At 39.5% G+C, this 25,956-nt stretch overlaps 1 protein-coding gene across 2 annotated transcripts; it reads left to right on the top strand.

The window, feature by feature from the left end:
- Positions 1-7,712: 7,712 nt before the first annotated feature.
- mllt1 (myeloid/lymphoid or mixed-lineage leukemia; translocated to, 1) lies at positions 7,713-24,597 on the top strand. Of its 2 annotated transcripts, none has more exon segments than NM_001128004.1 (12): positions 7,713-7,785; positions 10,772-10,952; positions 14,623-14,705; positions 15,514-15,657; positions 16,028-16,153; positions 16,932-17,480; positions 17,808-17,895; positions 18,092-18,200; positions 18,483-18,582; positions 19,429-19,500; positions 19,676-19,747; positions 21,262-24,591. In NM_001128004.1, coding segments are annotated over 12 exon segments (1,665 nt in total). In that variant the 5' UTR covers positions 7,713-7,773; the 3' UTR covers positions 21,391-24,591.
- Positions 24,598-25,956: the final 1,359 nt, after the last annotated feature.

Raw genomic sequence — 25,956 nt, 5'->3', positions numbered from 1 at the left:
GCCAAGAAGGTGGGCAGGTAGCAGGTCAGTGGGGAGTATGTGCGCTGGACCCCTACAAAGATTTTTTTTGCAGGGGGCCCAGTGCCATCAATTTACGCCACTTCAAAAAAGTTATTTGTTTCTTCATGATTATGGCAACCTATTTAATTATGGGCATGCACTTGCCTAAAATGATCACAATGTGCATGTGCTGAGCCCAAGCCTGCAAAACTTTTATTATGTGTGACATCTGCTAATCCAAAGACTTATTTCATAGCAAAAGCTAAAGTATTGAAGATGGATAGTCCAGATAACACCGGTTTCATTGGTGAAAGACCAAGTTTTCCCGAAATCGTGCCAGTACTGATGCAGGGCTTTAGCCACACCTTTTAATAAGGGTTGCAACCCTGACAGAACTTTGGAACACTACTCTGCTAAATAAAGTATACTATGCCGTACCTGTGTCAGGCAGGACATTTATTTGGCTGCATGAAGTAGGAATCTCCATAGGTGAGACCACGTGGACTCTTCTTAGGTATAAAAAAAGGGATGCACAGCCTTTTTTTTGAAGGATTCGGTTTCAGCCGAACCCACGGTCCCAGCCGAACCAAATTCGAATTAGCATAAATTATCATATCCTAATTAGCATTCAGAAGAGTTAAATGGTAGGGGGGGGGAAATGTTGCTGCGTGCGGCAATTTTTGACCCTTCCCCGTTGTAATTAGTTATGATTCGGTTTGGGATTCGGCAGAATCCGTCGGGGTGGGTTCGGCCGAACCCAAAAAAGTAGGTTCGGTGCATCCCTAATAAAAAAACACTAAGCATAGTGATGGACTACTGCATAATATCAACTTCATGGGGGAAATCACAAAAGTGGTGATACTGAAAGAAAATAAAAGTGGAAGTAGATTTATCAGATTTCCCACCATATTCACAAACCATCTCAACTTCTGCAAATTTGTCATTTAAACAGACAGTTACAGATTTTCTTTTGCAGAACATATTAAAGATATTTCTTCTTAGTCTGTTTTTAACTCTTCCTAAACCTGTCAGGCTGCCATCAGGTGACTGGGCTGTGCCTGTGCTTAATGTTTGTGTCTTTTAGAGAACAGATATTCTGCCAAGCTAATGTGGGAGAACACATACTTTATCACCTAAAATTTCAGTTAATTTCTCATCTCTCGGTTGATGAATGCAGCACTACACAAGTTATATCCAGCAAGTATATCCAGTAAGTGTTATTTCCTGTTAAAGGGGAAGTAAAACCTCCTGGAAAATGTTTAATTTTAGTGCCAGTGCTCAACTAACTGAAGGGAGGGTTCCTTCATCCCCTCCAACCATATCAGTTACACTTGCACCAACATACTATAACCCATTGCACATCCAGAACTGCAGAGATGCACCTCCATCTTTGGCCATGTGACTTCCATTCCCATCATACATCTCAATTTGGGACATGCACAGACTAGTCGCCCAGTTTCAGTTTAACCTCTAGTGTGCATGTGCTGCTTGCTGATTATCAGGATGGATGTCGGTGGCCAACACAGCTGAGCAACTCTGTAGTTCTGGACATGCTATAGGGGCACAGTTGGGGTATGTGTCAGTAACACAATGGGGAGGGGGCTGGTTGCTGATTTGCCAAGGAGGCTTTACTTCCCTTTTAAATAAAGATTTATGCAATATGTTCACTCAAAATGCCAACATTTCCCTTATTCATTAAGCAAAAATTAGAAAAATAATGCAAATGTCAGTTAAAAACATGGTTTTGTCACCTACTTTTTTTTGGCAATAAGCTACTTTTATATATAAAATGGTATAAAGTACATTTTTTTTTGTTTACAAATATGCTAATCAGGCTTTTTACACCTATTGTTATACTATTCTGGCTATACAGAAACCGGGTCTTGTACCCTGTCAACTGGCTGCTAATCCCCATGAATCTGCTAATTAGCTCCCTTTACAGCCACTCAAATAGGTGGAAATGTCGGGGGGAAATTGTGATAATACAGGTATAGGACCTGTTATCCAGAATGCTGGGGACCTGGGGCTTTCCAGATAAGGGATCTTTCCATAATTTGGATCTCCATACTTTAAGTCTACTAAAAAATCTTTAAACAGTAATTAAACCCAAAAGGATTGTTTTGGCTCCAATAAGAATTAATTATATCTTAGTTGGGATCAAGTACAAGGTTCTGTTTTATTACAGGTATAGGACCCGTTATCCAGAATGCTCAGGATCAAGGGTATTCTGGATAAGGGGTCTTTCTGTAATTTCTCCATACCTTAAGTCTACTAAAAAATCATTAAAGCATTAATTAAACCCAATAGGATTGTTTTGCCTCCAATAAGGATTATTTATATCTTAGTTGGGGTCAATTACAAGGTACTGTTTTATTACTACAGAGAAAAGGGAAATCAGTTTTTAAATTCTGAATTATTTGATTAAAATGGAGTCTATGGGAGACGGGCTTTCCGTAATTTGGAGCTTTCTGGCTAATGGGTTTCCGGATAAGGGATCCCATACCTGTATTACAGAGAAAAAGGAAATCAATTTTAAATATTAGAATTATTTGCTTAAAATTGAGTCTATGGGAGATGGCCTTTCTGTAATTCTGAACTTTCTAGATAACAGGTTTCTGGATAAGGGATCCTATACCTGTATGTTGTTTTTCTTCTCCATTTTTGTCCACAAAAGTGTCCATAAACTATCTCTCTTTCACCAAAAAATGAGAAGTGGTGACTGAATCGTAATTCTTATGGATTTCTGTTTGTGAAAATAGAAATTGTATTAATACCAACTGTAACACCACCTACTTCAAACAATGCTTCCTCCACATTTGTACTTTTTCCCATGAGTTCTAGCTAATTGTCTAATATATTGGCAGTCCTGTGTTCAAGAAGTCAGTGGGGTTCTATTTAGGGAACTTTTTGCTGTCACCATTTAAAGCCTCTGAGCTACAATAATGTACATCCAAATAGAAATGTATTCTATGACAATTTGAAACTGGTCTTCATTTTTTAATCTCTGTAGTTTTTGTTTTATATTCTTTGTCTATATATTTAATTTAACCATTCACAGACAGACACATAAGAATGAACAGGGTTATGTTTATACATATGGCTAAAATTAAATCTTATCCTTTTTGTTTGCCCTGTTTAAGCAGTATCTTCATTATCCCATTAATATTAAAAGAAAAGCAGGAGAATCTTTACAAGCTATGTAGTAGTAAAAGGATTATAGTGAGTATAGATAATAAGTAAACTTTGTAGAACACAAAAAGAATGTAATCATAAGGTAATACATACAGAAAAATGAAAAAAAGGAGAAAATAAATAGTTGCCCAGTCTGTTATCACCTAGAAGATGTATTCAAGCTCAAAATAACCAAACATTGGCACCAATCCTGTCTCTCCACATACATAATTTGCAAAATGACCCAGACAGCATCTTACAGTGCTAAGTCTAAAGGTGGCCACACACGTGGCGATTTCCGATCTTTCGTGCGACCATCAGTCACACGAAAGATCGTTCCAATCCGCCACTAACATTCAGGGCTGAAACGGCAGATATGGAGGTAGAAACAATTCAGCCCTGAAGGCAGATTTTGCTCAGGCGCCTTCCTTCTATAACGCCCGATCAAAATCTTTTAACCCGCCCGATCGGCGAGTCGACCGATATCAGCAGCCTCCTGCGATATCGGTCGCCTCGCCGACTTGCCATACGCCGACTTAAAGTAACTTCACTTGCTGAGCGATCTTCAAAATGTTCCACCATTCATCCTAGAAGCTTCCTTACGTCAACTGAAGCCATATTTATCTACTGCCATCTACTGGTGAAAGAGAAAAAGGCCATGTACACCCAACTTAAATATTAATATTGCCAGGAATTTGTTTTGCCACTTGCAGCTACAGGCTGACAAAGCTCACACGCTGGATGGGGGAAAAAACAACAGTATTTTTTTTAAAGATTCCTCTCTACTCCCTAGTCTTTTCTAGGAATATACTTCGGGTTGCAGGCAGCCATGGGAAGACTGACCAAGTGTCCCAGAACAGGACACCTGATCAATATGTGCATGCAATTCACTCGGATTCCAGATCAAATGCATACACATATTGAACTAGTGTCCTGGGCTCTGGGAAAATTGCTACATCTGTACATGCATGTGCCACAGCTTAGCTACCCTGCCCACACCAAAAGTAGCCACCCAGTGCGGACCTCAGCAATAACTGTGCTGTACAAATTGTTAACTATTCAGAATAACTGATTTTCCTTTGCTGTATATATCCCACCACCGTGCTATGAGGAGGCAGGACACCTGACGCTGCCCTCCTTCCACAAGCTTACTTCCTTGCCTTGATCCATGATCAAGGGTCTCTGTCAGCTTATAATTAGGTCATAAACACTACAGAAAAAGACACATAACTAAATGCCTACAACTAACTTACAAATTAATATTAATATTGTTATTCATATAAATATGTATTGATAAAGCTCCAACATATTGCAGTGCTGCACAATAAATGGGTGCATACACTAAACATACAGATATGTATGCAAAGCAACCAAACTAATACAAGAGGTAAAGAGGGCCCTGCCCTATAGAGCTTGCAATATAATTTCAAATCCTTTCTTTTAAGTCTGGACTAGTTTAGTTATGTTTAAAATGTTTCTATTAGTATACAATAGAGGTGGAGTTCAGCGATCAAGTAACCTGGATGTAAAGCTTTCTGTTACCATTCAAAATATTTCGGAATATTTCCTCAAAAAATTATATTACTGCAATTTTGTTTACTTTTCACTATGTGGCAGTAGAGTACAGCTTTTGGTATTACGATAATAGTAAACAACCACCGTAATAAACGTACCCGAAAGTAAGCCAGGTGCTCGCTGTGAGAGAAAAATTGGTGTTTAATTGAAGAGGGTATTTATATCTTCTACATTAGTTTATGCATCAGGATTCCCCTTGAGAAAGGCTTTCTGTGCCGAAACGTTGGGGTAATTCTCATCTTTGGCAAGTGTATACGCTTACCTGTGTGCCTTTTTTTACCTGTGCACATTTTTGTGGTATGTATTATTTTATAACATTATGCGTTATTGACTGTATGGTGTTAATTAAAATTGACTTCTATTAAACCTTCAGCATACTATATAAAAGGCAATTACTTTTTAAATTCTACCACTGTGCCTGTGACTATTTGTGTGCAAGCCCTTATTTTATTAAAATATATCTTATTACCTACCACAAACTAAGCAGGTGATTGGCTGTTATACACTAGCCAGTTGTCACATATTGTCAGATTTGATCAAGTAATTTCAACAATTTCAAATATACTGCCTGACCCTATGGGTATAAATTGCACCTCCTGAGGCAAAAAACTTTTTTTAAAAAAAACACCCAGGGTGTATTTTTACTTTATACTTTTTGTACCCTGTTTGTTTGGGCGGGGTGAGGGAGGTATTGGCTGACTATCCAAGAGAGATTTTTTAAGATTTGTGCAAAATGTATGGATTACAAAACAGCTAGTAGACATACAGCTAAGGTGGCAGACATTTTGGTAGGAAACAAGCAAACTAATCTCTTAAAGACTTAAGATGGCCATACACGTATAGATCCACTCGCAGATCTTTCCCTGATATGCCCACCTTGAGGTGTGGGAAATTGGATTGATCCAATCTTTTGGCCAATTGGATCACACAGACAGGCTTTTGGGTACAGTACCGCATGAATTTGCCAATGCGATTGACAGGATTTTTAAACCTGACCGATCGACCAGATATTTGGCCAGATATTGGTTATGCAGACCTATCTGAGGGCCCCATACATGGGCCAATAAAAGCTGCATTGGGCCAGGTGCAGGAACACGGAGCAGATTTTGACACTGTGGCTTCAGGTGCAAGCAAATCCAGAAGTTGATCAGAGTATAAGGCTGATGCCACACGAGGCGTTTTTACGCTGCGTATTTTCCAATTTTCTCAGCGGCTGAAAAACGCCCAATATCATCATCCATAGAAATAACTTGAAAAGACTCGAAACAAACCACACAATGCGGAAATACGCTAGAAAACACCTTAGCATGGATTTTTCAAGCGTTGGCCGAAATACGCCAGTATTTGCACAGCAAGCTATTTTTATGTATACACAAAGGCAGCTGCCAGACCTAGCGGAAATACATAGCGTTTTTTACTATTTCGCACTATTAGCACCATGGAAACGGGATTTGCTACGTCACCAGTACTAGGCTGAAAAACGCCATAGTCAGGGGCTGTGTGGCTTGTGCTGCGTTTTGAGGCTGAGAAAAAAACGCAGCATAAAAACGCCATGTGTGGCATCAGCCTAAGGGCAGATTACCCACAGGCCAAAAATCAGGCCTGTGTGGCTTATGCTTTAGGTCGAGGTCAGACAAAGCGTATATCCGCTTCTCTCAGCCCTATGCTTTTCTGCCTACTGCAGAGGATCGGAGGTCGGTCTGGAAAATGTGAAAGTGAACGTTATGTGCACGTTTGTGCTGTTGCCATAGCTTTTAGTGCAGACTCACAGAGCAGTGTATGGAAGCAAATTTGCTTCTCTTAGCCAGGCAGAAAAGTGCATGGCTGAGAGAAGTGGATATATACGCTTCATCTGACCTCCCCCTTAGGGTTAAAAAATGTCTTACCTTCTCATCTCTATTTTCCACCTAGAAGCATAAAATAGAGGCAACAGACCCTGCATCTGCTAGAGCAGCCACTGGGGCCCTAGCAATGAAGAACTGCAATATAAATCTTCACTACCCAGAAAACTGATTCTCCATTCATTTAGTCAAAAACCCATCTGATTACTAGTTTTCCCACTAACCAAATGTTACTGGTCCCCTGATGAAATTTCAAATATTTCGGCCGATTACTAATTTAGTACAAATACATAAAATAGTATAAAAACCTTATAATAATATAAAATGTTTATGTGCCATATCAACCCAACCATTATTATAAAAAGCCAATAAATCGCAGGGGTGTGCGGCTAAGCGCCCCATGTGAATGGACAGAAAGCAAGCTGCTCACGCACAAATCAGAGCAGCCACATGCCTTGAATTCTGAGAATGCGCGCACATGGCGGCTACACTTGTGCATTTGTCACAGCACAGTCACCATACTGAAAGCACTGCCCCTAGTGAGACAACTATTTTCCTCGAGATAAGAAATCACAGCCCCTATAAACGGGAATGGAATCTTCCATAGAACGCAGGGAATCTGCGTAAATGTAATGTCCAGGAACAGCCACAGACATCCCATTGTCGTACAGTTAACGTACACTCTCCCCACACAGCTTTCGTATCTCCCAACTTATATCCGCTCCACACTTTACAGCTCTTTCATTAAGGACAGGGAAGGCCTCTGAAGCAGGGAATATGGGCAGATACCTTACGTCTCCGTGGAAACCAAAGTAGATTGCTCACTGGCTGTTTTTGCTGCCAATCATATGAGTCCCGCCTACCGTTCGGCTTTCCCCTCCTTTTCTTTCTCTCTAGTACCTTCCTGACAGGAAGCACCGCCCCATCAGCCCCTCCGATTGGGTAGGTCGGATGTGGTACATTCCAGTGTCTGAACAGCGGATTACACGGTCGGAGTGGTCCATTTCAAGGAGGAAGGGGGGTTAGGGCCTAGATTGGTACTGTGGGGCCTGACTGAATTTGTTTCTTGCTCGTCTCGTTGAACGGAGGGCAGTGGCGGAGGAAGAGTCCACGGTACCGGAGAATGAGGTCGTTGAGGCAGTAAAAGGCCAAGGAGGAGGGAAAAAGACGGTCAGAGAGGAGAGACATGGACAGCCAGGTACTAATAGAGACTGCCAGGTACAGATAAAGAGATGTCTAGAAAGGAGTAAAGACAGGCGGTATGCAGAGAGGTACGGAGCCAGCTAATCACTGACTGAGATGTGGTTATATGACATGAGGCACTGAAAATCGAAAGCATTCAGGTAATGAGAGGGAGAGACATTTAAGCACATATGAAAGGGAACCAGCTCCTAAGAGAAATTAATAGGTCGAGACAATTAGGTATAAACAGTTATGGGGGGTTGTAATGGGGGCAAGAGTTTGGAACAAAGAAGTTACACTTTGTCAACAGACCGAGAGGATTTCGTGTTAGCAATAGAGTAGGAAGGGGGTGGGTTTCTGTGATGTGAGAAAGAAAAGAGGCAAGAATAGAGATTTGGGCTTGAGACTGAAAGTGATGTGTCTGCTGATAACTGAGATGTGGTTTCTGTTTATCAAGAAATACAGAGCAAAATAAGTAAGTGGGCTGTGAGATAGGTGTATAGTATAGTGAGCGAGTGTTAAATAGAGCCAGCATAAAGTATTATTCTGGTATGATAGGTGAACAAATGGTTTGCCATAGAATGTCAAAGTAGTTTTGCCATTTTGAAGACAACAGAAAAAGATGCAGTCGGGTATTCTGATGTGGGCACCTGAGGGTAGGATACAGAGGGCATGGTCAGGTGGTTATTGAGGAACAAGGAAGAATGAATGGGGTGTGTAGATGCACTTGGAGTCAAGTGGCAGTGGGCCATAAAGAAAGGGTAGGTACTAAATGGGTGTGACAGGTCTTTACTGACTGGCTGAGAGAGATGGCTACTGGTAGGGGTAGATCTGTAATTACAGAGCTCCCTTGTCTTGCTTACTCCGCAGAGGAGGCAGCTCTCAGAATGAAATGTTACTAATAATTGGGATTTTATAGTGGGTGTCAATTACTATACAATTAAGAGACCTAAGGATAACAAGTGAGCAGTTAAAGTACAGTTGTGTACAGAGCAAAGAGAGAGGCTTGGTTACTGTCAGATTTAAGAGGTGGTACTGAGCAGGAAGTAGAGGTAGCATGAGAGAGATTTGTGTGGTCCCTCAGATAATTGAGAACGTTTTGTAGGTGACAAAGTGACAGAAAGATGTGGACTGAGAGAGAGAGAAAAACTGGGAATACTGAAACAGAGTAAATTCAGAGATGTCAGTTGATACTGACTAAAAGTGAAAGATAGGTGGGTGCTGAGCAAGAGTGAAGCAGAGGGAGTGAAGCTGGCAAAAGGAGATAATGGATTGACCGACCAAGACCAAAAGATGGACAGATGAGCACTAAGTGAGAGAGATATGTACTGAGCTACACAACCTTTAGATCCATGTCAAACAGACCACCAAAAAAGTTACTAACAGATTTGCTCTGACTTTTTGGGAAGTTAACATCAAACAGTAAAATGATAAACATGGAGTGACAGACCAACAGGTTTATTTTTTTAAAGGTGAAAGAACAGTTCCTATAAAGATAGAGACCTGTAGAGTTTTCCACTGTTGTGCTGTGGCAAACTGCCCCTTCATAAATTTGCTTTTATGAAATACTGCACAGAAACAGAATGGGATGATGCTTACCACAGAGAAGTGAGCACTGAGTGGCAGAAAGAGGCAACCATATGTGCCGGAGGTGGAAACTGCTATCCAGCAGTGTGAGAGAGGTGGTGTTGATCAAGTTTATAAGATCACCTGAAAAATCCCACATGGGGTGCTCTGAGTACCAAATTTTAAAGTAGCACAATCCAGCTTTCTAGGTAGCTGTGGCCAGATAAGTATTAACTCAAGCACCTGTGTGTGTTATCAGTGCTGGTCTATGGAAGGAGTTCAGTGTCTGACATTTTGGCACTTTGCTTTTGAGCTACTTAAAAACAGTTCTTAAAATTGCTTTGCATGCCTTTATCCTAATAAATGTGCTTTGCAGGGCTGCATGGGTTACAGTTAAATGACATGTAAGCAGTGCTGTCTTGCTAGTTGGATTACCTTTAAGCTGGCCATACACGTGGCGATCTGACGATGTTTCGTGCGACCATCAGTCGCACAAAACATCGTCAGATCCGCCACACACAGTCAGGGCTGAAACAGCAGATAAGGAGGTAGAAACAATAGGATTTCTACCTCGTTCTGCCGATTCAGCCCTGACGGCAGATTTTGGTCAGGCGCCTTCTAAGGCGCCCGATCAAAATTTTCTAACCTGGCCGATCAGCGAGTCGTCCGATATCAGCAGCTTCCTGCGATATCGGTCGACTCGCCGACATGCCATACACGCACCAAATATCGTACGAAACTAGGTTTCGTACGATAGTATCGGTGCGTGTATGGCCAGCTTTAGATTTGAGACATAAGTACTGACTTGTAAAACAAAGAGTTGATGCTAGAAGTAAGGTATTGGGACTTACCTTTTAAACTTATTGAACTTGGAGTCTCACTTGGCGCACATGGCTGCAAGGGTTTGACACAAGTTTTTAAGGAAGAGAATCCAGACCTCAGTGAGTTGGTTAGCTGGCTCAGCTCAGTCTTTCTCCAAAGGCAACCAATAAACAGTTAATAGCTTGACAGCAGCTAGATACATGTGATGGTTTTTTAGTACATTTGTATTTTTTTAGACCTACATTGTTTGGGGGTATAGCTTTCTTTTAACAGGACTAGCGGGAGATTAACAGAAGCGCACAACATTTGAAACAGAAACAAGGTCTATTAGGGTTTAAAGTGTCTAAAGGGGTTATTCTTGAAGCATCATTTATTTTTATGCAATAATCCAGTGTAAAGGACAAGGAATAGCTAGGATACAGCAGAGGATTTTTTTCTAAATTACCATCAGCATATGTAGTATTTATATTATTTATGACTGTCTTCACCAAGTAAAATATATGCTTAAAGTCACAGATTTATTTATTTGTTTAAATGTAATGTGGTGTTTGATTGAACGTTAGGTGTTAAAAGAACAGTAAAATTCATTACATAGTCTAATACTATCTCCACAGTGCACTGTGCAGGTGAAGCTGGAGCTGGGTCATCGTGCTCAGCTGAGGAAAAAACCCACCACAGAAGGTTTTACTCACGACTGGATGGTGTTTGTCCGTGGTCCAGACCAGTATGACATACAGCATTTTGTGGAAAAGGTGGTGTTCAGGTTGCATGATAGCTTTAATAGACCCAAGAGAGGTAAGTTAGTTATGCAAGATTTAATTAAGTACTTCCTGTCTGATCATACAACAGATCATATGTATATGATATCATAACAAATATGCATTCCTTGGAAGGTGCAAACAAGTCTTTAAAGGAGACATATTGGATAAATGGGAAAAACCCTAATATTGTAGGCAATTATGAATAATATATGGTGCTGGTTTCACTTTGGGCTAAACATTAATCCTATCTGTAAAAAATGGACCCTTTATTGGAGCTCCCTATAGATCCTATCACTTCTGTCTGTGTTTGAAATGAGGGGTGGGCGTGTCCTAACAGTCCCTGCCAGAAGCACAGCAGGAGGGGGATAGCTAATCACAGCCCTGCACTCACACAAGCACAGATAGACTTCAGTTCCCTATCAGGTCAGCCTAGCTGCTGATTGGTTCCTATCCTACAGTGCAGTGTACTCAGAGCGGCTGGCTCCTCTCCACATCCAGAGAATTCAAGCAGCAGGAAATGGAACAGATGGGTGGGGCTAGTGCGGTTTGTGGAATTTCTCAATAAATCAGTCAGAAACACAACTTTTTAAGCACAATCCTTCTATATTTAGAGGAGTATAATTCACTGGTACATTCTTAATTTTATAGGATATGTCTCCTTTAAATTCATTATAAGCCTTTAAGGAAAACTAAACCCTTGAAAAGAATATGTCTAGAAATACCATATTTTATGTACTGAACTTACTGCATCGGCTATAACAGTCATAATCCAGGCCTTTAAAGTTGTCACACGAGTACCCCATAGAAGCTAATGCTACAGGGTTGATTTTTACATTGTGATGCTAATTGTATTGGTTTCAGTTCTGCCATGTAATGTAAATCAGAATTATTTACTATCTGAATGAAGTATTAATCAACCTTGTATTGTGACATTTATATTCTATATATACAGAATATTGCACATTGGTCCATAAGCTTAGATAACTGAGAGCATGTCCTGTGAATCAATAGAAAATAAGTTTTGGAGCTAAAGGGGGCATCTTTGGAGAAGCAAATCTTCATTGCAAAAGGGTTGTGCTGAATTTCTAACTTCTTTAAGTTTTAGTTTTCCTTTAGGACTCTGACACACGGGGAGATTAGTCGCCCGCGCCAAATCTCCCTGTTCGCGGGTGACTAATCTCCCCAAAATGCCATCCCACCGGCGAAAATGTTTCCTCTCAAGGCAACTTCCGCGATTTCACTGAAATCGCGCCGCCGCATATGCCATCCCATCGGCAATTTACATTTTCGCCGGTGGGATGGCATTTCGGGGAGATTAGTCGCCCGCAAACAGGGAGATTTGTCGCAGGCGACTAATCTCCCCATGTGCCAGAGCCCTTAAAAGTCAGAAAATCTTCTTAGATTTCCTGTTCCAACAATGATGTATTATCTCCTTTAGAGATTAGCTCGCTTGCAACGTTGTTTCAGGAGTCAGGGAATAGCTTTCAATTGTATTTAGATTTACAAAAAACTTTATGCCCATTCACAATTTTTTAATAAATGAAGTTGAAAAGTTACTTATTATTACATTTTCCCCCAAAACGTTGTGAAGGTTTAACAGTTTTAAAATAGCTGAGCCCAGTTAACAAGGGGGTGCGCCTATTGGAAAATATATGCTACAAACCAAATCATTATTGGTCTGTTTTATGCTAGCAAGGTCTAAACACGTAACAATATAGCAATGCATTCTGTGCCACTGCAGCAACATACAGTTAGGTCCATAAATATTTGGACAGAGAACTTTTTTCTAGTTTTGGTTCTGTACATTATCACAATGAATTTTAAATGAAACAACTCAGATGCAGTTGAGGTGCAGACTTTCAGCTTTAATTCAGCGGGGTGAACAAAACAATTGCATAAAAATGTGAGGCAGCTAAAGCATTTTTTTTAACACAATCCCTTCATTTCAGGGGCTCAAAAGTAATTGGACAAATTAAATAACTGGAAATAAAATGTTCATTTCCAATACTTGGCTGAAAACCCTTTGCTGGCAAAGATAGCCTGAAGTCTTGAACTCATGGACATCACCAGATGCTGGGTTTCCTCCTTTTTAATGCTCTGCCAGGCCTTTACTGCAGCGGCTTTCAGTTGCTGTTTGTTTGTGGGCCTTTCTGTCTGAAGTTTAGTCTTCAACAAGTGAAGTGCATGCTCAATTTGGTTAAGATCAGGTGACAGGCCATTCAAGAATTTTCCACTTCTTTGCTTTAATAAACTCCTGGGTTGCTTTGGCTGTGTGGTGGATCATTGTCCATCTGTATCATGAAATGCTGCCCAATCTATTTGACTGCATTTAGCTAGATTTGAGCAGACAGTATGTCTCTGAGCACCTCAGAATTCATTCGGCTGTTTCTGGCCTGTGTCACATCATCAATTAACTAGTGTCCCATGCCACTGGCAGCCATGCACGCCCAAGCCATCACACTGCCTCCACCGTGTTTCATAGATAATGTGGTATGCTTTGGATAATGAGCTGTTCCACGCCTTCTCCATACTTTTTTCTTGTCATCATTCTGGTATAGGTTGATCTTGGCTTCATCTGTCCAAAGAATGTTTTTCCAAAACTGTGCTGGCTTTTTTTTAGATGTTCTTTAGCAAAGTCAAATCTAGCCTTTCTATTCTTGAGGCTTATGAGAGGCTTGCACCTTGCAGTGCACCCTCTGTATTTACTTTTATGCAGTCTTCTCTTCATGGTAGACTTGGATATCGATACGCCTACCCCCTGGAGCATGTTGTTCACTTGGTTGGCTGTTGTGAAGGGGTTTCTCTTCACCATGGAAATAATTTTACAATCATCCACCAATGTTGTTTTCTGTGGACGTCCAGGTCTTTTTGCTTTGCTAAGTTCAGCAGTGCTTACTTTCTTTCTTTCTCAGAATGTACCAAACTGTAGATTTTGCCACTCCTAATATTGTAGCAATTTCTCGGATGGGTTTTTTCTGTTTTCGCAGCTTAAGGAAGGCTTCTATCACCTGCATGGAGAGCTCCTTTGACCGCATTTTGTCTGTTCACAGCAAAATCTACCACATACTCCACGCCTATTTCATTTGTCCAATTACTTTTGAGCCCTTGAAATGAAGGGATTGTGTTAAAAAAAAAAAAAAAAGCTTTAGTGGCCTCATATTTTTATGCAATCATTTTGCACTGAATTAAAGCTGAAAGTCTACACTTCAACTGCATCTGAGTTGTTACATTTAAAATTCATTGTGGTAATGTACAGAACCAAAATTAGAAAAAAGTTGTCTGTCCAAATATTTATGGACTGTATGAACTGTATATTTAAGGAATACATTGTATTACAGAGTGGAATAATAGCTGAGCAGCAGTGCAGAGAGAACAATGCCATGTGAATAGTCTGCTTGGGAGCATGCTCTGTGTATTCTTAGAGTATTTAACAGCCTATAAATCAATGGGTCAATTCACTTGGCGAATGTATTATGCACAGCAGGCAGAGGAAAGCAAAAGAAAGGTAAATTATAACAAAACTATAAGATTAAGCTGTACATCAGATTTGAGGCAAAAAACATCCTCTTGTAACAATGCAAAATTCTTCTTGCAGAAAAGATGCATCCAAATGCTAGCACATTCAGTTTTTAAGACAATTCCACTTTAATTTCCCTGCCTATATAAACAGTATTTTTTAACCCCCTTTTTTTTCTTCTAAATAGTGTGCAAGGAACCTCCATACAAAGTGGAAGAATCTGGTTATGCTGGCTTCATTCTTCCAATTGAGGTGTACTTTAAAAATAAGGTAACAAAATGTGGATATTTTAGATTGTGGTAGATATATAGACAGAACAGAGTTTTCCTACAGAACTCAACATTTCAAAACTTATAGGCACGGCATATTATATATTCTAGGTTCATCTTTGTGGTGTGGCATAGCTCAAAAGAACTTGCACAAAAAGGGTTAAAACATCTGGCACATACACAGGCAATAAGACAATGTACTAGCTCCATATAAAACTGTTTTGTTCAGCAGTGTCCAAGTTCTCCACACACAATCCATATACATTAGATACCTTATATACTCCGGAGGGCAGGCAGGTGCAAAGATTTTGATGTCCTCCACCCCTTTCAGGCAGAATAAAATGATGAATATATTAAAGGGGTGGTTCACTTTTATAGAATGTACTATTCCTAACAACTTTGCAATTGGTATTCCTTATTTATTTTTTATAGTTATTGAATTATTTGTCTTTGTTGTCTGCATGTTTTCAGCTTTCACATTGGTCTTTGCTCTTTGAGGCTACAATTTTATTTCTATTGTTAATTTTTATTCCTTATCTTTCTATTTAGTCCCTATTCTATTCATATTCCAGTTTCTCATTCACACCACTGCCTGGTTGGTAAGGTAAACAAGACCCTAGGAACAAGATAGCTGCTGAAACTGGAAAGCTGCTAAACAAAACTAAATAACTGAAAAACTATAAAAAATGAAAACCAATTGCAAATTGCCTCAGAATAGCAATGTCTAGATCATATAAAAAGTTAACTTCAAGGTGAACAACCCCTTTAAAGCATTATGGCTTACTTTTTTTTGTCTTGTTGCCCTGTAGGAGGAACCTAAAAAAGTTTGTTTTACCTATGATCTCTTCCTAAACTTGGAAGGAAATCCACCTGTAAATCACCTGCGCTGTGAGAAATTGACCTTCAACAATCCTACGAAGGAGTTCCGTAAGAAGTTGCTCAAAGCGGGTGGGGTGAGTCCAGAAATATGGACTACTGTCATTATCAGTTATATATAATGTTTACAGTAAACACAGACATTTTTCACATCCTTCAATTATTCCTAAGAAGCAATAGGATATAAATATCTTACAAATAAGTTGGACATCTGTCCAGTTTCCAGTATCCAGTTTTAAGAAGTAACTTTTGCTGTAGTTACTTTTAGGCAAAAGGTGCATATTTTACTCACATTTATTCACACATCCATTCACGTATACATGGCACGTCATATTACATAATGGCACATTGCAAAACACCAAAATAAATCAGATACTGTGCACAGTGCATTTCTTTTGCTACTCCCATTCATTTTCTAACCATTTCATTCCATTTTGTATATTTTAGGTAATGGTAATGCCAGAGGGCGCAGAAACAGTTTCCAGGCCAAGTCCAGACTATCCTATGCTACCCACAATACCCCTCTCTGCATTTTCTGACCCAAAAAAGACTAAACCTTCTCATGGCTCAAAGGTTAATGATCTCTTTATTTACTTAACTACCATTTACAATTGGAATCATTCATATTTTTATGTTGCTAAATCTAATTCATTTACTTAGGTCAAGACAATTGTAGTGCAGAATATATATTATATATACAAAACACAGAAAGAAATCGCCAGCGCTAATATATATATATATATATATATATATATATATATATATATATATATATATATAGACAGACAGAGTACCGCACACAAAGGGACTTTATAGAGAAAACAAAAGTATTTATTGAAAAAAATCCGACGTTTCGAGCACCGAACTGTGCTCTTCCTCAGGGACAAACCTGAGGAAGAGCACAGTTCGGTGCTCGAAACGTCGGATTTTTTTCAATAAATACTTTTGTTTTCTCTATAAAGTCCCTTTGTGTGCGGTACTCTGTCTGTCTACCAAAATTGTTTGACCAGCACCAAGGGCATCTGCTTTATTTATAAGGTGTGCTCCTCTTTTGTTTTTATATATATATATATATATATATATATATATATATAATATATGCCGGCCACAGAATATTTATTGCTGAATACTCAAATTTTGGCTGTGCACCCCGCAAAGTTACAAGCTTTGGAGTGCAGACACTGCACTGATATAAATATATAATTTATTTTTGCATTACAGGTGACTTGAGTATAAATGTGTTTTTATTCCAGAAAACATTTGTTTACTTTTATTTTTTTGTTAGTTTTGCCTTTCATAAAGCATTTTTGTATTAAAATGGGCTGCATTGTAACACAATTGTGTTTTGCAGGATGGAAACAAAGACAGCGGCAAGATATCAAAACCCCATAAGGTAACAAAAGAGCATCGTGAACGTCCAAGAAAAGATTCAGAAAGCAAAAGCAAAGAAAGTGAACAAAATAAACAAGTCAAGGAATCTTCCTCTTCATCACGCAAACCAGTTGAGAACAAGCCACTCAAGGAAGAAAAAGCCCCTCTTAAAGCTGCATTCAAGGAACAAAAGCTAAACCTGAAAGAACCTAAATTGGAAAACATGTCTCCTAAAGGGGGTCCACCTGATGTCAAGTCATCCAACAAGAGGCCACCCAACACAGACTCCCCCAAATCAAGTAGCAAGAAGCCAAAAAAAGGCATTTCCAAAGGACTTTCCGTTTCTGGAACTTCGCCTAGAGGTCCCCCAAATCCTACTACGACCTCTTCTTCTTCATATCCAGAGAAGAAGCCAGTAAAGGAAAAGCCTGGCGGTAAACCAGAGAGACCCAAAACTGAGAATGAAGCAAAAAAGCCCACTGAGGCAGAGGATTCAGACTCTGATGAAGAAGGTTCCTCAAAGTCAGAGGTAAATTATGTGCATCTATCTTCAGCTGTTATATTCTGAAAATAATTTATTGATCATTTATAATGTAAAATGTGAGACTTAACTCCCATCAGTTTTATATAGAAGGGTACATGCCCATTATACATGTTAAAATATTGAAAAACCATCTGAAACCTCTCCAATTTAACTCGGTTCCCTGCACTTGTAATGCACTTGATTGAGAGAATTCAAAGTATTAAATAGTTGAAACTTTGTTGTGTAATAAATGATATTGTTTGTATGTGTATATATATATTTATTTTCTTTCTTGTAATTTAACTTTTCTCACCTGCATCTTTTTATTCTCAGTCTGTCCCCTCTAGCCCTTCTAATAGCAGCTCCAGTTCTGACTCCACTTCAGAATCTGACTTTGAACCTCCTCAGAACCACAGTCAGGGTAAGCCAGTGTTTTATTCACTTTGGGGGTAAATATATATCATGGTGCAGGTGCTACAGTTAACTGTCAGTTATATATAGATCGTATATCTGTAAGTTCCCATGTCAAAAAATTCTTGCCCTATTTAATCTGCCAGTAAGCATTTTTCTACTGCTTAAGTGCTAGAAATTTACCATATTTATATAATTCAAACTAGGACCCCTTCGATCAATGGTGGAGGATCTCCAGTCAGAAGAGTCTGATGATGACAGTTCTTGTGGAGATGAGGCAGTTTTAAAGAACAAGATGTCAAATAGAGATTCCAGGTAAAAATGTACTACCATTTAAATATGCTAGTGACTTGTTTGTTAAGTTGTTAGACACCTTCAACTCGTTTACTTGACACCACAGGCCTGCGCTCCTCTTCTTCCAAAAATGCACCAACCAGGGGTACCTTCTAGTGATTCTACCTTTCCTTGTCCTTTACACCCACCTACATTACATTCAAATGGTATTTACTGTGTATTTTTGCCTAGGTAATGACTACTTGTTAGATGTTCCTTTCCGAGTATGAAACATAACAAGCATTTTTTAAAATTTGCCTACAGAATGAGTCTTAGTGACAGTGACAGTGATAGCAGTGATGACTCTTGTGCACCTAGCCGAGGTCCAGCCCCTGTACAGAAGATGCCGCCAGCTAATAACAAGGTAATCCGGTTCATCACAAAGGAAAAAAGTGTTTTTCAGAAAATATTTTTAAAAGCATTATTGTATTCTCATTTTGGTAAAGGGCGCCTATATGTTAAAAGGAAAATTTGTTTCAGAGATGCAGGATAATAGAGCTTGCACTCTGGCTGTGGGAAACTACTATAAGAGAGCCTTCTGAAACGCTCATTCTGTGCATGCATGTGACATCACCTACATACACATAATCTGCAATTTTGGGACACTAAAGTCTATTTTACATGCTTGTGTCTCAGAATAGCTGGGCACTGGTGGGGGGCATTTAAAAATATATTGTTTCCCCAACCACAGTTTTGGCTGTATTAGCCTGCACCTCCAGTGGGGGAAACAGTGCCCTTTAAGTATACACACTGCCATGCCATTATTTAGCAGACTGCCGATTTGGCATGACATTTCAAAGCTAGATCCTCAGCATCACGTTTGATTCTAAAGAGATTCATTTATAAACACAAAGGAAGATTCTGACTGCTTATAGATTCTGTAAAACCTAGCTGTCAGGAAATAATATACTTTCTAATAGATAAATAACGCATAAATATGCTAACAGTTAATCAGAAAGGCATTTATTAGACAGGCCAGTCTTTAATGACTGAAAACAACTTTTCCTCCTCCATCACTAAAATTGATTCTTAGGAAGGTATTCCTTTCCCCTCCCTGGGCTAGAAGCCATCAGATGAACAGAGTTTAGTGCCATATCAGACACAAAGCTTTTGCACTCCTGCCTGCTTCCTATTTACTCGATTTTTCTGTTTTCTACAAATTCATTTTTTTTATACTTTAACCTTAAACTTTCTGCTTTCCTCTCTGCAGAATACTGGCCGGAGAAGTCCCGAGCCTTGCACTAAATCAGACAAGATGCTAAAGAAAGGGGTGTATGACAAGGTAAAGTCTCTTTCTTGTTTATGGAATAGCTTTTCATTCGAAGATTTTGTATCCTTGGCTTGAGATTTTTTTGTTATTCACAAAAAAAAAAAAATAATAATAATTTCACAGCACTGTACCGTAAATGAGTCAATGATAACCCTTCTTTTACATGTTTGCTCCTCTTTATCTTCAGGCTTACACAGATGAACTGGTTGATTTACACAGAAGGTTGATGGCTCTTCGAGAGAGGAATGTCCTACAGCAGGTGAGAGGACTGTGGCTCCCCTGTATTCAGTGTCTTGTGACCACTGGCAGAACCCCCTGCTCTTATCTTACTGGCACATCCCACCAGAACCTCCTACAGACTTTTACTGATTCAGTATAATATCAGGGCCAGTTTATAATTATTAATAACTGCTATGCCATAAATGGTAATCGATATCCAGGGAATGGCACATTTTTTAATGCACTGATTGCACTTGCACTCACTGGGTTGTCAGGTTGGTTTTTCACCCCCATATAGAGAGAAAAGCGCAGCAATTCGGGTTTTCTGTAGTCATTTCTGAGTGATTGCAACCTAGAAGTTTGGGGGCTATAGCCCCCGAAAACAGCTCCATCCCCATGTATGACATGTTTGATCTAAAATATGGAGTTTAAGCCAAGATTGCTGATTACCACTGAGGGGGAATTTTGCTTATGGTTTTGTGCGGTTTACAAATCTGAATCGGAATAGAAAATAAATGCAAATACACCCTGGAAGTCAAGCAACAAGTCTTTGAGACAGATGCTCTGTTAAAAAGGACAGGTCACCCGGTTTCTCTATTAAGTTAGCCATAGTTTGAGGTATTCCTTTATAGTGTAAACTTCTGCACTAAAGCTTTAGTGTTGTCTTACTGTGGCAATTGCAACTTATTAATATTATTAAGCCCTTCTACAGAAAGGATTCACTTTGAGACCAATGTTTTAACATATGGGCTGTTTTATGTGATATGTTTCTAGAGACCTGCAGTTTTCTGGTGTATAGTTTCCGTTTATGTTTATTGGTAAGCAATAAACTGTTGCTTCTAGTTGCCATATGCCTGACAGGACCCATATGGATAGGCTGTATACCCTCAAGTGGGTTCATGCCATAAAAGCTCTGTTCAACTATCTAAGGCTTGTGCATGTGGTATTTTGGCTGCTGTTGTGTTGGAGAGGGAAAAGTGTGGCAATCAATACCCTGTCTGTCACAGAATCTAGTGGGATCTATCTGATTGTTTCTGAACCTGTAAGCCCAACCTATATTTTGTTTCTTTATACTGCTATCATTCTTATGCATTCTGTTGCAATGTGATTATGCAGAGTACTGGCATGTTTAGTAGTCTTTTAGTACAAGGGATTTTAAGCAGAAATGAACAATTCTCAGCCTTTCACTCCAAACTCAAGGTTACTTTGTTTTTTTTCTTCAGTACAAATTACTACAAGTTAGAAAATCAAAACAAAGACCTGACTGGTTGCTAGTAGAAACTGCACTGTTCTTAAAGGCAGTGGCATACGGGGAGATTAGTCGCCCGCGATAAATCTGTACTATTGCGGGCAACTTATCTCCCTGACATGCCATCCCACTGGCCAGTGATTTACATTCTTGCCGGTGGGATGGCTTGTCGGGGAGATTAGTCGCCCACAATAGTAAGGATTTAACATGGGCGACTAATGTCCCAGTTTGCCACTGCCCTAAATGACACCTATCGTCTAATTGTCTCCCACGATTTATTATCTCATACCCTTTTTTCTTTTTAGATTGTCAACCTCATTGAAGAAACTGGCCACTTTAATGTCACCAACACAACTTTTGACTTTGATTTATTTTCTTTGGATGAAACTACAGTCCGCAAGTTGCAGAGCTACCTAGAGTCTGGAGCCACATGACCACAAAGAAGAGGGGGAAAGAAGGAGAGGGATACACTGTGCATAGGGCAGATTGCACTCAGACATTCTCCTCCCCAGTCCTCCTTGAACTAGTCCTGATACCCAGTGAAGAGAGCCTTAGGGATCAACCAGCCATTTCTAACCAGTAGGATCTCTCCCACCGAGCCACCTTGGCTTTTCCAGTCATGTCTTCACTCCTGTGTGCAGCATTTTATCAAATGGGATTTTATAAATCCCTACTCCCACAGAGAGCATATGGGTTAATGCAAACTTTTAAGCTTATACTACTTTCAAAATACAGATATAAAGCCACATTGCAGAAACTGCCTTCCCTACCACCTTATGCAGGGATTTTTTTTTTTTTTTGTTTGGGGGGTAAATCATAAAAATCTTGCACAGTTACTGATAAGGTTATTAGATAAGGTTGGAAAAAAATACCCATGGCCATCATGTTCATCTGTGAAATATGACACACATGTAAGCATGCATATTTTTCATGCATGCTATACAGACACTCCTTTTGCATTACTATCGTCCAGCCTATGGTCAAATGCATCCCATGTGTTATGATACAGGTATGTCTGTATTTTGAGACTTTTTTGAGGGGAAAAAATGAAGGTTTCTAATAGGTAATGGATGCACTAGATTGGAGATATGAAACACTTTATGCCTCCTTGTGCCACAGACTTCCCATCTCGCTCTTCTTCTCATCAAGTGAGAGACAATATTTAGGTGGCCAGTGAGAGATGAAACATCGTTTTCGAAACATTATGGAATTTCAAATCTGTAAGCTGTATAGTATATATATTATATATATATATGTATGTATTTTATGTATAAGAGGGCCCGAAGCGGCATATGTTTTCATTTTTTTGTTTCCGAGGGATGGGGGGTGGGACAAGGATTCTTTTTTCTTATTTTTAAGTATGTTCACTTTTGAATAATGCTCAAATTTTATCTACTATTTTTTATTTCAAGGAGCTGAAGATGTGAAATGCGAAGAGTAGGAGGTAACTGTGGAGGTTTTAGTGTTTTTAAGATACGACCATCATTGAAGCTGACATTTTATATGTTTTCCCTTTACCAGCTGTATGAATGAAATTGCTCCTATATCCTATCAGCTGGTGTTAAGGTATAGGGGATGTATTTTGCTCACAGTGGGGCCAGATTAAAAGTGCGGGTTTGGATAGTAATTAAATAGATAGGATTTTGCTGGTTGCCCTGGTGCCAGCTTCATGATGTTACATTTCTGGCCTCCAAAAATTACTCAGCTTGATGGCAATGGAGCGCTGCAGGGCCATTCATCAGTTGTGAAGCCACAACAGAACGGTTAGGATATACCGCACTACAGTGCTTTTTATTGAACAGACAGACTTCATTCCCAACACACTTATTCATTATTCTCTTCCAGTTGTGCACAAACGTCTTTACATATAAGTGCAAAACACTAAAGGAACTCTTTTTGTATTGCTCTTTCTACTTCCTCCCCACACAAACTCTCTGTGGCCCCCATCAGTCCCTGCAAGGACCAAATTCAAATGTATTTAAGGAGCCAAAACGCTTTGGCTTGTCGCCTTTTTATAACCTGTTCACGTCAATGGCTTTTTCCATGTTCATCTGTAACTGTAAAAGTGTTTTCAGATGTTAACATCCCTGTTTTTTATGTCAGTTTACACAGAGCTTTCCCTTGCTTGAAGGAAACACTAGAGTTCTACTTCTCCCTATCACTAGAGCATTTGAAAGGGATTCCCTCCATTGGTCTTTCTAATGGCCGTAGTGATAGCGCAGTTTGGACATCGTTTGTATTTGTGAAAAAAGACTGATAGAAACAAACGGTCTGGATCTTCCTTATGGTGTTAAGTTCCTTTTCACTTGATATCAGTATTTATTGTGAACCACAATGAGAACTTGTCTTCTTGTAGAGGTTTTCCAGGCTTGTCATAGATGCGTAGGGGAACATGTCTTGGCTGCAAGCACTTGCATCTGTTATATGCAGTATGAATGGAATGATATCAGTGCAGTACAACGGGGGGAAATTCGGCAGTGTTTAAACGAAAGGGAATATACACAATGTAAACTGCATTTATCTTCCTGTAAATGACAATATGTGTGTTCATACTATACTGTGTGAATAGAACATTCCTCCTGTTCATATTAGCATTAATAACTGAACCCTACTCATAGGGCAGAGACAATATACCATTAGATTTCTGCCCACCACAACTGAAAATAGCTCAACAAACTGACACATACTGGTTTTGGGGTATTTTCCAGAGATGTGATGATTTGATTGTCCATGTTTGTGGTCTTTACTATTAGCTGCTGTTCTTTTGCTTTATAGGCAAAATTCCTCAGTCTAGTCAAGCAACATGGCAGTTTGGTTCCTAGGTGTGAATGCAAATATGTAGTGATGGAATGTTCTCTGCACACTGTAAGCTGCACCCTTGCGCATTAATGACTCTGAGTTAGGGTACTTTCTTGGGGTTCGCTTAACGGTTTCGGATCAGGTAAATCCGAGTGATTAGAATCCAATGTACATAAAGCTGAAAAGCAAAGAAATGGTACAGAAAGAATATTTAAAGATACATGTCATTTCACTGCCAAGTCATTGGTCACAAAAGACATGGAGTCCATGAATATTGCACTCCTAAATATCAGTAGTTGCTGGATTATCTGCCTGCTGAACTCCTAGGCCAAGCTCAGTATTGTTAGCAGCAGTATAAAGGTGGGGGGGGGGGGGGGGTGGCATCATGGGATTTTTCATTTAAAGTCACATTAGTATCAGCTACTTATAGTATCTGGTGCCGATACAGCAAAATCATGGTAATGTTCCTAAAATGATATGCTTTTAAACATTTTTAACTTGGTAGTTGTGATTTAGGCTGTGTTAGAAATATATTGGGCGGCCAGTGCTGCCGCAGAAAAGGGTTTAGTGTAACCCCGCAACCCTGCCCAATGGTATTCCCCCCAGAATATCAGCAAGTGAACTTCCATGGGTCTGTAATCCATTCTTGGAACAGTTTCATTGTCCAGAAAGTATTTATTATTGTATTATGCAAAATGTGTCATGAAACCCCAATCTACATTTTGAAACTGTATTGCTATCAACGAAAGATATTTGGTCCTGTATTTTTATTTTAATATTGGGAATTTGCAAGAGTTTTTATAGGAAAAATGCAAAATAAAGACGGAGAAATTCTATTCTGGGATAAGGTTTTTTATTTATGTTCTAAGTAGTAATGAGCAAAACTTACTTTTCGCTGCATTTCACCAACGGATGCAAAAATTTGCCAAGTGAGGAAAAAGTCATGGTTGCATCAAAAAGACACGTTTCGGCAAAGTAAAACGGGACAGATTTGCACATCACTAGTGCTAAACAGATCAGTTGCGTTAAACAATCCAGGAAACCAAAGAGAACCGTGTAGCTGGATAATGTGTACATCTGTAATGTACTGGTATTTTTTAGACTACCAGGGATAGAGAAAAATTGCCAAATGTAGGACAACCCTGTTATGGCCGCTTTGCCTTATTCATGCTACTTATAGCTGTGTCTCAGCTGTGTCACAGAGGGCAAGCATTCTAAAAGCTGAGACAGAGTTTTTCTCTGATGTGGGAAATGGGTTTATCTGTAACCTGGCAACAGAAATTGCAAAATATACACACAAAGTACTGATCCAATAGCAAGGTTTTCACATGGGAGTCAATGCCTAATGTTCCCTTCACCCAACTCTACTGCCTCCCAGGAGCAATCTCTGCCTGTAAAGCACCAATGCTAGCACTTTTAGACATTTCCATGGCCTCCAACCTAGGGGATCAGTTGCTTAGCAACTATTTTGGGTACCAGATACCTGCTGTGGCTGTAAGGTGTGCAAGTGGATGCAGAATATGAGAGGTTACAGGTAGCTTTGGAAATCACCAAATTTCTTTAAACCGTGGAGGGGATATATTTGTTTTTTTACTCATGAGCATGGCCAAAAAAAAAAAAAAATCATCTTTGGGGATGCCAGATAAGGGCTGTGATTGGCTGCCCCATGTGGATTGCTGGCCTCCAGGAGCCTCTGCTTGGAGTAAAAATGTATAACTCTATGATACCAGAATTAGGTATGTACAATTGGTCAGGCTACACTGGTGTGTGTATCCAATTACTATTCTATTCATTTGGTACACAGATAAGCGTCCATCTAAACTAGCTAGAGAGTTATGGGCAGATTTAAGGGTGCTTGGTAACTCATTGGGGGGGAACAAATGTTTCAATTGGCTTTCCCTGGCACAGAATTGCTGATTTGTTTGTTATACCATGGTACTAAGAGGACCCAGTCTATCAGATTCAAACACAAACATGGTGCCTACTACACTTGGACTTTGGCAAAACCTTTTTTTTTTTTCTTAAAAAGAAAACACATTAGCCAATCTCTTTTCTACTTTTTGGCACATATTTATTTATGCTACTTCATATAGAAGTTCATTTGGGAAACTTAAGGGGGCAGAGGTAACAGTAATTAGTAAAGTAAAATATAAGGATATTAAAAGCCACTCTTCCATGACTATTTAAATGCAAGAGGCTGA

Source organism: Xenopus tropicalis, chromosome 1 (genome assembly GCF_000004195.4).
Source record: "Xenopus tropicalis strain Nigerian chromosome 1, UCB_Xtro_10.0, whole genome shotgun sequence".
NCBI classification, from domain to species: Eukaryota; Metazoa; Chordata; class Amphibia; order Anura; family Pipidae; genus Xenopus; species Xenopus tropicalis.
The sequence above is the reverse complement of the archived record's forward strand: the minus strand, read 5'-3'. Positions and strand labels throughout refer to the sequence as shown.